General features: G+C 45.5%; 1 protein-coding gene across 1 annotated transcript in view; it reads left to right on the forward strand.

Moving 5' to 3' along the window:
* Nucleotides 1-14,114, forward strand: part of LOC134351045 (AP-3 complex subunit mu-2) — a 46,367-nt gene that overhangs the window by 13,373 nt on the left and 18,880 nt on the right. The window contains exons 2-3 of the mRNA XM_063057048.1: nt 3,363-3,534; nt 8,696-8,833. Coding sequence (XP_062913118.1) covers nt 3,363-3,534; nt 8,696-8,833 — 310 coding nt within the window. The remainder of the gene's footprint in view (nt 1-3,362; nt 3,535-8,695; nt 8,834-14,114) is intronic.

Raw genomic sequence — 14,114 nt, forward strand, 5'->3', positions numbered from 1 at the left:
CTCATTCACCTCATGAAAAACAAGCCCACACTATCCGATCAGTTCCCCCCCCCACAACTGATGTTCTCTTCAGCACAGCTTGCATTGCAGCGAACAGGACTGCACGCAATTCCACATGCCTCTTCCGTTCCTCGGGCGATCAGTTCCTGAACCTCTGGGTGGAAAGCAGATTTCCTCACCTCTCCTCTGTCCTTAAAATTATTGGCCTTTGCTTTTTGTCCCCATCTATGGTGGGGAAATATGTCCCTTCCATTAGTTTGGACCCCACATAATACTGTACTCTCCAGTTAAATTCCACCTCTGCCCCTCCTACTGCCAAAAGCAACCCAGCCTTTCTAGCCTTTCCTTGGAGATGTTTTTCCCATTCCTGCAACGCCCTTGTAAAATCCCACTGCGCCCTGTCCAGTGCACAGCATTGTTCCTGTGACATGAGACCAGAATGTCATACCCTAATCTCTGTGGTTAACAATCCAGAGCCTGAAATAATCATCCAATACGCGTTCGCTACCTCAAAGGTTCATTTATTATCCCAGTATGTATGCAGTATACAACACTGAGATTCACCTTCTCCAGATAGCCACGAAACAAAGAAAGCCATGGAAGGCGCTAAAAGATAAACTTCAATATCACCCCCACCCCCACATCCGCACAAAAATAACAAATCTTGCCAACCCCCAATCCCCCTTGCTCAACACGGAAAACAGCGGCAAGAATATCAAACCCCAACGCCCTCCCTCACACAAAAAAGACTAACTGATCAATCCCCATGGAAAATGGCAACAGGGACAGCAAATCCCAAACCCCCAACAAGAAAGAATGGGCAAAAACACGGAGTGCAAAGAAGAGCATGGAACTGAAAGAGACCAATATGAACTACAGTCAACAGTCCAATCCATAAAGTGCAGAATTCCAATGACGTCCCCCGACAGCAACAGGGAGAGCAACCACTCGAACATTAGTCCTTCTCAGATCCGTCACACACAGATGATTGACCTCAAGCGATGGAACAGCACAGACCACCTCGCAGTACCGCTGACAAACAAATGAGCCTTCTGTAGTACATGGTAGCATTATGTACTTTGGCAGTAAATATACTTTGAACTTTAGCATGTTCGGGAATGAAATTTCCTGTGATGTCGCTGCTTCAGTCTCTGTGACTCCTGACCCACACAGCAGAAAAGCTGTAATTGATATGTTGGCTTCACATGATGCTAGCAAGCTCATCCCTGCTGAAATCTTGAAGTAATCTCAGAATTCCTCAAGTACTAATTTAGTTATTCAGTTGATACTTTACCTGAGTCAATGGTGATCTCTGCATTTCCTCTTCTCTTATCGTTCCTTTTGGTTCCTATCCAGGTTAAGTTCTTCTGCGTTTGACTCTGCCTTTGTGTTAGGAATAGAGGGGATATGCCTGCAGGGATATGGGACAAACTAGGTGAAGAATAAGGTCAACATGGATTCATTGGGCTATATTCTAAGACCCACTGTTACTCGGTTGCCTCTACAATACTCCCTGTCCTAGATCAAGCCAGGCCACCACTTTGAAGGGTAAATATGGGAGGGGGAAGGGTAAATATAAGAGGAGCATAAATATTGGTGTGACCTGGAACACCAACATCCAGTCCGTGAGTACAGAAGAAAGATGGGCACCCTTTGGGCCATTGACCTTCTCTTGACCTTTTTCATCACCAGTCAGCATCACCTTAATGTAACGTGGAACATTACAGCAGAATACAGGCCCTTCGGCCCACAATGTTGTGCTGACCTATTAACCTACTCTAAGATCAATCTAACCCTTCCCTCCCACAAAGCTCTCTTTTTTTCTATCATCCACGTGCCTATCTAAGAGTTTCTTAAATGTCTTTAATGTATCTGCCCCTATCACCATGCCTGCTATCACTCTTTGTAAAAAAAAAAATTTAACTTTCATAGAACAATACAGCACAGGATCAGGCCATTCAGCCCTCAATGTTGTGCTGAACCAGCTTAAAAAATAAATCAAAAACACCCAAACACTAATCCCTCCTACCTACAAAATGTCCACATCCCTCCATCTTCCTCATATTCATGTGCCTATATAAACTTCCCTTAAAAGCCTCTAATGTATTTGCCTCTACCACCATATCAGGGAGCGCATTCCAGGCATCCACCACTCTATTGAGTAAAAAAATCTTGCTCCTTGCATCCCCCTCTCACCTTCAAAGCATGCCCTCTGGTATTAGATGGTTCTACTCTATCTATGTCTCTGATAATCTTATAAGCCTCTGTCAGATCTCCCCTCAGCCTCCAGTGCTCCAGAGAAAACGACCCAACTTTATCCAGCCTCTCGTGACAGCACATGCCCTCTAAACCAGGCAGCATCCTGGTAAACCTCTTCTGCACCCTCTCCAAAACCTCACCGTCCTTCCTAACGAGGGGCTTTCCCTTGACATCCACTCTGTGCTTCAATCAGCCCCACTCCCCTCACCCTCTCAAACCTCACCCCAACCGGCATGTTCTGTCTCTTGTGTCACCTGTAAATTACATTCGCTGAGGCAGGGCTCTGAAAGGCAATCTGATCCTTGCTCTTTCAACATTAATGCCAAGGGCTTTGTGTCCTGTAACAGGATCCAGAGAGCTCAAGGTAAGCATGAGGAACTCGAGGAATTAATTTTCTGTGGCGCTGACCTTTGCTCTGGGCTGATTGATTTCATTTGGAAGCTGGATTACTTTTATGAAGTAACCCTTTGTAAACATGGTTTCTCTGATGCTCAGACACAGCGCCTTTTAAATTATTGTTATCTTCCCCTTCGATGAACTTTCTTCCATTTGCGCGCGCACGCTTTTCATTTTTAAAATTTATTTTATTTAGAGATACAGCAAAGTAACACGCCCTTCCGGCCCAATGAGAGGACACCCACTTGCACCCATGAGACCAATTAACCCACTAACCCCTGCATCTTTGGAAGGTGGGAGGAAACCAGAGCACCTGGAGGAAACCCACGTGGTCACGGGGAGAAAGTGCAAACTCCTTACAGACAGTCCTGTGAGCAAAAATTGTGCTAATGAGAGAGGTCAGAGGGGAATGTCCAGGCTGGTTCAAGCTGACTGGAAGGTGACAGTAATTCAAAGAGCGATGCATTGCAGCAGTGGTGTGCAGAAGAGCATGGCTGAATGAAAAACACGCCGGAACTGGAGGAAGTAGATGGGTTACAGCAACAGAAGACCACAGACATACACTGGCCATGTTATTAGGTTTGGGAAGTACCTAATGAAGTGTTGACTGGGTATAAGTGATTGGTAATGATTTGGTGTAAGATTGTGGTATTTTTATACAACATTGTGTTTCATGTAAATTATATTTTTTGACTGCCCCCTCACAGGACTACTTTGGGAGCTGCTCAGAAGTAGCCATCAAAGACAATGTTGTGGTTGTGTATGAAGTGCTTGAGGAGATGTTGGACAATGGATTTCCACTGGCGACAGAATCTAACATCTTAAAGGAGCTGATCAGGCCTCCCACCATTCTCCGCACCGTGGTGAACACCATCACTGGTATGTATTGTAACTGCAGTTCAACACCGATGCGCTCCTTGTTATGTTAAGTTTCCTCAGCCTGCTTGAGATTCTGTCTACAGCTGGGTTAGGCAGCCATTTGGTCTCTGAACATGCTGCAGTGCTTGACAATTGCTGAGAGCGCAGTTGATCTTAGCTAATTACCTCTCAAATAATTAATCATTCCTCCAAACCTCTTTGACCATTTCTCCTTGAAGCTATTTTATTTTTATTCGGAGGCCAGCCCTTCCAGCCAAATGAGCCTATATATCTGTGTGACAAATTATACTTTATACTTTATTGTCACCAAACAATTGGTACTAGAACGTACAATCATCACAGCGATATTTGATTCTGTGCTTCACACTCCCTGGATTACAAATATTAAATACAGTATTAAAAATATTAAAGATAGTTAAAATTAGTAAATATTAAAATTTTAAATTATAAATCATAAATAGAAAATAGAAAAATGGGAAGTAAGGTAGTGCAAAAAACCCGAGAGGCAGGTCCGGATATTTGGAGGGTACGGCCCAGATCAGGGTCAGGATCCATTCAGCAGTCTTATCACCGTTGGAAAGAAGCTGTTCCCAAATCTGGCCGTACGAGTCTTCAAGCTCCTGAGCCTTCTCCCGGAGGGAAGAGGGACGAAAAGTGTGTTGGCTGGGTGGGTCATGTCCTTGATTATTCTGGCAGCGCTGCTCCGACAGCGTGCGGTGTAAAGTGAGTCCACGGAGGGAAGATTGGTTTAACCTACTAACCTGTACATCTTAGAAATGTGAGAGTACCAAGAGTCAGAATCAGGTTTGATATCACTGGCGTATGTCGTGAAATTTGTTGTCTTTGTGGTAGCAGTACAATGCAATACATAATTTTAGAAAAAAACTCTGAATTACATCGTGTATGTATATTTTGGTTAAATAAGTAGTGCAAAAATAGAAATAAAAAAGTAGTGAGGTAGTGTTCATGGGTTCAATGTCCATTTAGATATCAGATGGCAGAGGGGAAGAAGCTGTTCCTGAATCATTAAATGTGTGCATTCAGGCTCCTGTACCTCCTTCCTGATGGTAGCAATGAGAAGAGGGTACGTCCTTGTGATGGGGGTTCTTTATTGATGGACACTGCCTTTATGAGCCCTCACACCTTGAAGATGTCCTGGATACTACGGAGGCTAGTGCCCATGGTGGAGTTTATAACTCTCTGCAACTTGGTTCAATCCTGTGCAGTAACACCCCCCCCCCCAACCCCCATACCAGGCGGTGATGCAGACAGTTAGAATGCTCTCCACAGTACATCTGTAGAGATCTGCGAATGTCTTTTATGACATACCAAACCTCCTCAAACTCCTCATGAAATATAGCTGTGGTCGTGCCGCCTCTGTAACTGCATCGATATGTTGGGACCAGGTTAGATCCTCAGAGATCTTGACACCCAGGAACTTGAAATTGCACACTCTCTCCACTTCCAATCCCTCATGTTTCTTTGTCTTACCCTTTCTGAAGAATCTACAAACAACTTGCAGACAGCCCCTGTCACTCGTGCTGTGATAGTGTCACACTAACCGCTAAGCTACTTTGCCACCCTGTGCATCTTACCTTATCCCCTCTGCCTTGCTGCCCCGCTCTGTACTCAAGGTATTTTACCTTCCCTGCATACCAGTTTATTATTAACCTCCTGTGAGCTGTATTTCACTGCGTTTGAAGCTACAATGATTCCCTGAGTTTTCCACAGCCGACACCTGGGATCCATCACTGCCAGGCTGGGTAACAGTTTCTTCCCTCAGGCTTATTAACACCATGTCTCATTGCCCCCACCCCCAACTCTCGGACACACTCTCATCCTGCACCCGTCACTTCACATCTTTTATTGCTGCTGGTTCACGTAGTTATACGACTGCTTGTTTTATTATATTAGTTACATTCTACTGTCTTACATAAGCATGCATCTCGCACTTTAAGGCCGCCTTCGGGCCATATCACTGAGGGAGTTGTGTTAATATTATCTTGTGACTATCTATGCTGGATTGTAACTATATTTGCTGTGTGTGACTATGTGTACTGTGCTTTGAACCTTGGTCCCAGAGAAATGATATTTCAGAGATTCAAAGTACATTTATTATCAAACTATGTGTGCAGCATACAATGCTGAGATTCATCTTCCCAGAGACCGCCACAAAACAAAGGAACACCATAAACACAAAATAATCTGCAGATGCTGGGGTCAAAGCAACACTCACAACACGCTGGAGGAACTCAGCAGGTCGGGCAGCATCGGTGAAAACGATGAGTCGACGTTTCGGGCCGGAACCCTTCGTCAGGACCGAAGAGGGAAGGGGCAGAGGCCACCCTCCCCCACCTTCTTTATAGGCCCTCTACCCCTTCCCTCTTTAGTCCTGACGAAGGGTTCCGGCCCGAAACGTCGACTCATCGTTTTCACAGATGCTGCCTGACCTGCTGAGTTCCTCCAGCGTGTTGAATGGAACACCGTGGAACTCGTTCAAAGAAAAACATCAAACACCCAACGCACAAAAGAAAAGAACAAATCGCGCAAGTGGCAAAACAAATGAGTGAAAAACACAGGCTATTAAACATCTAGCCACAGAGTCATTGAAACAGGCCAGGAATGTTCAGTTTGGTTCAATTTAGCGTTGTATCGTTCGTTGACTGCAGGCCGTAGAACCAGTCTGTCCCAATCAAAGTCATACAAAATAGGTATTAAAAAAAGGAGTAACCAGAAACTAGAAACACATCAATACACGAACTACAGAGTCCAATCCACAAACTCTGCCGATTAAACATTGCCCAAGACTCTGGCACCAGCCGTTGAGCTAAATGAAACATCGTTGCTCTGGGGCCAAGTTGAACATGTGTTTGGTTGCATGACAATAAACTTGAACTTGAATATAACTGAGAGGTTACTGTAACTTTCTGAAATATTGCCTCTGTAACTAGTGATATCAGCCATCCCTGTAAATGCAGGCGAATAGTAAAGTGTATTTGATGTTGTGGTATTTACCGAGCTTTGCAATTAGCTTGCAGATGTTTTCATCAGCCATCGAGGAGACATCCTCAGTGTGCAGTTGTTGGTGTTTTTCTCTGGGAGTGTTCACGTTAATATAACCCCCTCCCCCCATTTACTTGCCTCAGTCCTGATTGGCTACCCCTTCACTTGACCTTTGAACTATATTGGCTCGCGTTTCTTTGGCTCCTAGGCGTTCACAGATGCCGTCTATTTCGATATGTTTGTTAACGGAGTTATCAGAAGAGAGCCATGCTTCTTTTAAAAAAAAAATTCTCAATGCGTTCTTCGTGTTTGCCTGCACCAGAACCCCCACAGTGTCCCAGTTAGAGTGGCGTCCTTCTTGATCAGCAACAGTCAAATGAGTTATTCAAGTGTAATCTGCTTGATTATGCTTAGGTTGCGAATGTGTCTTGTTTTTGACTAGAGGACCTCCTTTAGCAGCTTGTAAATTAAATTGTGTTTTGCAACTTGCCAGCAGTTCAAAAGCCAGGCAAGATCTTTGTCAATGAAGCCAGTGTTGCCTCTGAGTGCTGGCTGATGGCGGTCTGGTGATGTAAAATTAATGCTTGAAGCGGCCAGCTCCACATTGCAGTTGTTTGGTTCAGCTGCACCTTAAATCCTCTGTTGTGTCTCGTCTGCTGTACTTTCAGTCAGGAAAACCTCTGCCAGTCCATTGGCTTCCAGGGGCAGGTCTCCAGTTGGCTTCATCTTGTGTAGTTCTTCAGCATTTCCTAGAAATGAATCGGGTTTAATATCACCAGCGTTTCTGTGGAAATTTGTTAACTTTTTGGCAGCAGTACATTGCAATACATACTATAAATCATTTTTTTTCTATTATTGTGTGTGTGTAGTATTAGTTAAAAAGTAGTGCAAAAATATTTTTTTTAAAAGGTATTGAGGTAGTGTTCATGGGTTCGATGTCCATTCAGAAATTGGATGGCAGAGGGGAAGAAGCTGACCCAGAATCATTGAGTGTGTGCCTTCAGGCTTCTGTACCTCCTACCTGATGGTAGCAATGAGGGCATGCCCTGGGTGGTGGGAGTCCTTAATGATGGATGACGCCTTTTTGAGGATGTCCTGGATACTACGGAGGCTGGTGCCCATGATGGAGCTGACTAAGTTTACAACTCTCAGCAGCTTACTTCAATCCTGTGCAGTAGTCACACCCTCCCCCCCCAAACCAGACAGTGATACAGACAGTTAGAATGCTGTCCATCTATAGAAATTTGCGAGTGTTTTAGGTGTCATACCAAATCTCCTAATGAAATATAGCCACTGTTGTGCCTTTGTAGCTGCATTGATACATCAGGTTCAGGTATGGTTCGGAGATATTGACCCCCAGGAGCTTGTTCGTCCTCAGTGGAGTTTAGAAGAATGAGAGGTGACATAATTCAAAGATGTAAGATCTTAAAATGGTAAGGTGTAAACGTTGAGATGTCAGAATCAGATTTATTATCACTATTATTATACTGTATGTCATGAAATTTGATTTATCGTGGCACCTGTACAGGGGTTTATTGTGCATTTAGAAATCTGATGGTGGGGAGGGGAGAAAGAAGAACCTGTTCTTAAAATCTTCAGACTCCTCTTCCTCCTCTCTGATGGTAGCGATTAGAACAGGGCATGTTCTTGCTGGTGAGGGTCATTCATGATAGATGCCGCCTTCTGGAGGCATTGCCTTTGGAATGGCAGGGAGGTTAGTGCCCATGACGGTTGAGTTTACAACGCTGCAGCTTTTTCCAATCCTGTCCAGTGGTGCTTCCATATCGGACAGTGATATAACCAGCTCGTGCTCCGAATTTCATTTGTATTTGCTTCCAGGGAGAGTGAGCCGTTAAGCAGCTTCCGTGGATGTAACTCTTCATTTGCTGCAGGGCTCGGTGTATGAAGCTGTAATAGAATCGGTAGAATTAGTGGGATTGATCTGTCCCCTTAGCAGGAGAGAGTGGGCAGAATGGCCTTTCCCTGCACCATGTACTTCTCAGATCGCAAAATTTAATAAACTGTTGCCTCGTCCAAGTAACATAACAGTGGAAAAGCTACTGCTCTGCGTCAGGATATTCTCTGTGTATAAATGTTTTCCTGGATGAGAAATCCAACTTTAACAACTTGCTTCACTCTTTCCCTGCTGTGATTGTAGGCAGTACGAATGTTGGGGACCATCTGCCCACGGGACAGCTCTCTGTGGTGCCTTGGCGACGCACTGGCGTGAGATACGCGAACAATGAGGCCTACTTCGATGTGGTTGAAGAGATCGACGCCATCATTGACAAATCAGGTATGGGTGAGGAATACTCTCACTCTCACGCGTTTTGTGCGTGTTACTCTCAATGGGTGCTGGAGACCAGGCAAGCTGTCTGGGGCTGCATGTCTAAAGGACTTGGTGGCTTTGGAAACAGCGCATTATCACACACTGGCAGTGACTGAGGTGAGGACTGCTGCCGCCAAGTGGTTGGGGATATGTTCAGCCTTCCTTGAAATGCTGGTGCATCCAGGAACATCATGGCTACGTAGCACCGCAGCAAATAGACCTGGCTTCGATCCTGACCTCTCCGTGAAGTTTGCATGTGCTGCACCCTTTGATCCATTTAAATTACTCCCCTCTCCCATGCCCCCCAGGTTCTCTCCCGCATGAGGGGCGGGCAGTGTAAACTGTCTGTAGTGTGAGAGTGAGTGGTGGAATCTAAGGGAAGTTCATGAGAACGTGTGGAGAATAAAAATGGGGTAAGTGTAGATTTAATGTCAGTGGTGGTTGATAGTTAGCTTGGACTCGATGGGCTGAAGGGCTTGTTTTCTGTCTCGTGCTGTTTCCCCCACTTCTCCCCCCACGTGATGCTCATCACTGTGCCGTGGAGGAGTGGCTTGTGAGTTCCTGAAATCCCAAGAGCAGTAACATCTGCAGCTTCCCTGATAGTGGGATCGCCCTTGGTGATAAGATCAAGACAAAGCACCGTGTGGTGGCTGCTGGGCATTAGAATCCCTTTGTTAAACAAACTCACGCACAGGCCTTCTCCATTAAAGCAATAACTTCTTGGGACAGCATCATACTCAACTCCAGTGAATGCAATGTTTCTAGCTCTCTGTGACTCTATCGTTTTGTTCTGTTTTTTTTTATTATTCCCAGTTACTACCACCTCTTCTATAGTTTTCCCAGCTCAGTAAGCTGAGCCTGTAACCCGATCTGTATCGGTCCCACGTGCACTTCCTCACCTCGGTCACGTTACAGCCTCGTGCATGGCTGCCAGCTCTCTGGATCTCAGTAATTACAGCTTGAGGCTGGCTGCTGCCATCTGCTGATGCTTTCATCGTGGGCCGACTCCTTTACCTGCATTCTCGTTCTCCGTGCTGGGGGTGTTAGCCCAGTTATTATGTTGTTCTGAATATGAGTGCTGTCTGGTGGCTGTGAAGTTGAATCAGGAGGCAGTTGTGTGCAGGATGTCTCCTGTTTGCTGAGGGGTAAAGTACAGATAACTACACATAACAATGTCACAGCTGAACTCTGCCGTGGATTTGAAGGTATGTAGGGAACACCAGTCCTGTTGGACAACCTCGGCCTCCTCTCTTGTGATTTCCCCCTCCTGCTCTGCCATTTTAGCCCTCTTTCCCAAAGCTGCTTCCAGCCCTCCACCCATTTTCACCCCCTCCAACTACCCACCCACCACTCATTCATTTCAGGAGAGGGAGGGAGGGAGAAATGAGGCTTGTTTTGTTGCTTATTGTGGTGACACAAATGGTGCATTTCACTGTTTTTTAAAGTGTGGTCCATCAGGCCAGTGCTTATGCTGGTTTCTGTGGCGTGAAGCAATTGAGAATACGAGACCCCCCCCCCCCCCCGGATAGGACGCCAGTCTATCACGAGGTTAAACCCCACCATTTTTGCTGGTATCCATTTCTCAGCTGGGTATACTGGAGCATTGTGTGGTTAGGTGCCTCGCTCAAGGACACACGCTGCCCCGGCCAAGGCTTGAACCCACGACCTTCAGATCACTAGCCCTAACCACTTGGCCACACGCCACACGTCTCAAATGTACATGTGATAAATAATCTTGAACCTTGAATCATGGTTCTGGTCTTGCCTGGCCCTCATCCCCTAATCCTTTTGTAAACAGGTTCTAGCACCAGACTCCCCTTGTGTTTCAGCTCATCACCCTCTCAGTCTCTCCCTTCTCCCCCCCCCCATATGGCTCTAACTGCCTGTTTGACTGCTTCATTCCATCACCCACCTTGCTCTGTATTCCTCCCTCCCATTGACAGTTCCTCCCCCCAACAGTTACTACATGACCAAATGCATTTCTCCAACAGATTGCTTGTGGATCCATTAGATAACCTCCCAGGTTTGATGGGTGTGTATTGTGTGATAAAACCCGAGAGGACATATTACCCCTGTGACATTATCAGCCTTAGCACGCTGGCTGTTCTTTTGTCTCCTCCTTGAGGAAAGAGGGTGTTGGAATCTACTATTTTTTAAAAGTAATTTTTGTAAGATATTAGATGAATTAATGTAAGACTAAAGTTTTAGTTTAATCATAAATTGCACTTTTTACAAGCTCATGTATTTTTAACAGTATATCATAGTTTTCATTTTTCATTGGCTAAGTGTTAGCACTTTACCCACATGGTGTAATTGTGCAACCGTTGATTGGTTTATTCTTATCTAAGGAATTTTGCTTAGTTCAATTATAAAGATGATGGGTTTTTTTTCTGGAGGCGCCATCTTTTTCTTTATCTTCGCCTTCATCTTTGCTTTTGTTTGAATCTCTGCTATGCTTCTCAGCTCTTCACTTAGTTTGATTAGAATTTGTATGTTTGTTTAAGCTTTGAAATAAACAATCGTTAAGATCCTCACCGTTCTTGATCCCCGGAAGAACCCTAAGGTTCAGAAACACAGAGATTCAAGAAGGGACATCCCTTTAGAGCAGAGAGGGGGAGGAATTTCTTTCACTACTGGGTGGTGAGTCTGTGTAATTCAGCACAGATGGTGGTGGAGGCCAAGTCATTTGGTATATTTGAAGATGAGGCTGATAGGTTCTTGATTTGATAAGGGCATCAAGAAATTATGGGAAGAAGACAGGGGAATGGGGTTGAAAAATCAGATTAGTTTTATTTGTCACATGTACATCAAAACATACGGTGAAATGTGTCGTTTGCTTCAAATCAAGTCAGTGAGGGTTGTGCTGGGCAGCCTGCAAGTGTCACCACGCTTTCGGCACCAACATAGCATGTCCACAACTCAGTGATCCTAACCCTTGCACCTTTGGAACGTGGGAGGAAACCAGAGCACCTGGAGGAAATCTACATGGTCACGAGAGAACATGCAAGCTCCTTACAGACAACAGCGGGAATCGAACCCCAATCTGGGAGCTGGTGCTGTGAAGTGTTGCTCTAATGGATACACGACCCTGCCATCCTGAAAGGGAAATTAAATTGGCCATGATCGAGTGGCAGAGCAGACTCGCTGGGCTGAAAGGCCTAATTCTGCTCTTGTGTCTTATGGTCTTAGAAGGAAATAGCTCCCAGAACTTGCCCATTACACTGTTTGACTGTCTGACATCAGCTGTACAAGAAAACCAAGGTGATGGACAGGAGAGCAAGAAGCTGGGGTGGGCCATTCTGCCCCTCTCACTTTTCAGACCATGCCTGCTTCACTCCCCTCTCGTACTGGGTGATTTTTATTCTCAGCCTTGAGTATGATCCCCAGCAACCTGCCATCCACAGCCCTCTGAGGTGAAGGATTCCAATGACTCAGAACTCACAATACTTAAAAACAAATTCTCATCTTTGCCCTAAGTGGCTAATGTCTTAAGATGCCCATGGCCGGAGATACTGCATTGTGAGAAAACAGTGTTTCTGTGCCTGCCACGAGATATTCTTCTAAACTTCACAGAGCACAGACTTTGAGGTCTCATTGAAGGATAAAACGCTTCATCCCAGACTTCAATCTTGCATGTGTTCTCTGCATTAAGGAAAGAGTACTGGCTGTTGCTTTGCAAATGAATGGATTCTGATTTTTTACAAAAGAAGTCGATTTTGTCCGTAACTCAGAAAACATGCAAAAATCACTCCATATGGTAAACACAAGGACATAGGCACAGCATTCCTCGGGTTTATTTATTTATTTATTGTGATACAGTGCAGAATAGGCCCTTTGAGTCACGCCGCCCAGCAATCTCTCAATTTGATCCTAGCCTAATCACAGGACAGTTCACAACATCCAATTAACCTACCAACCGGTACGTCTTTGGACTGTGGGAGAAAACCGGAGCACCAGGAGGAAACCCACGCGGTCACGGGGAGAACGTACAAACTCCTTACAGACAACAGCGGGAATTGAACCTGGGTCGGTGGTACTGTAAAGCGAAGTGCTAACCGCTACACTGCCGCGCCGCCCATTGTAATGAACAGCATGAAAGAAATACTAGATTGATAAGAAAGAATAACAACTTAAAATGGAGAGGGTGGACTAGTTCTGTATGTACATCAAACTTCTGAATTTAATAATCTTGGAGCCTGTTAGTATGTAGGGTGTGGATACAAGTGGGGTGTTTGTAACCTGCGGATGGTCTGTACCAGCGAGACCAAAACCGCACTCAGTATTGGATATGCATTCTCACGTCTATCATTACAGTGAGTATTCCCAGCCCAGAAACTCAATCTCCCTTGCAATAAGGCTGCCAGATCTTGCATATGGTCAGGCCACACTTAGATCCCCTCCAGTTCACCTACCAGCCCCGACTAGGAGTTGAGGATGCCATCGTCTACCTGCTGAACCGTGTCTATGCCCACCTGGACAAGCCAGCGAGCACTGTGAGGGTCATGTTTTTTGACTTCTCCAGTGCATTCAACACCATTCACCCTACTCTGCTGGGGGAGAAGCTGACAGCGATGCAGGTGGATGCTTTCCTGGTGTCATGGATTCTTGATTACCTGACTGGCAGACCACAGTACGTGTGCTTGCAACACTGTGTGTCCGACAGAGTGATCAGCAGCACTGGGGCTCCACAGGGGACTGTCTTGTCTCCCTTTCTCTTCACCATTTACACCTCGGACTTCAACTACTGCACAGAGTCTTGTCATCTTCAGAAGTTTTCAGATGACTCTGCCATAGTTGGATGCATCAGCAAGGGAGATGAGGCTGAGTACAGGGCTACGGTAGGAAACTTTGTCATATGGTGTGAGCAGAATTATCTTCAGCTTAATATGAAAAAGACTAAGGAGCTGGTGGTAGACTTGAGGAGAGCTAAGGTACTGGTGACCCCTGCTTCCATCCGGGGGTCCGTGTGGACATGGTGGAGGATTACAAATACCTGGGGATTTGAATTGACAATAAACTGGACTGGTCAAAGAACACTGAGGCTGTCTACAAGAAGGGTCAGAGCCGCCTCTATTTCCTGAGGAGATGAGGTCCTTTAACATCTGCCGGACGATGCTGAGGATGTTCTACGAGTCTGTGGTGGTCAGTACTATCATGTTTGCTATTGTGTGCTGGGGCAGCAGGCTGAGGGTAGCAGACACCAACAGAATCAACAAACTCATCGTAAGGACAGTGATGTTGTGGGGAT

The sequence above is a fragment of the Mobula hypostoma genome, chromosome 8 (assembly GCF_963921235.1).
Source record: "Mobula hypostoma chromosome 8, sMobHyp1.1, whole genome shotgun sequence".
NCBI classification, from domain to species: Eukaryota; Metazoa; Chordata; class Chondrichthyes; order Myliobatiformes; family Myliobatidae; genus Mobula; species Mobula hypostoma.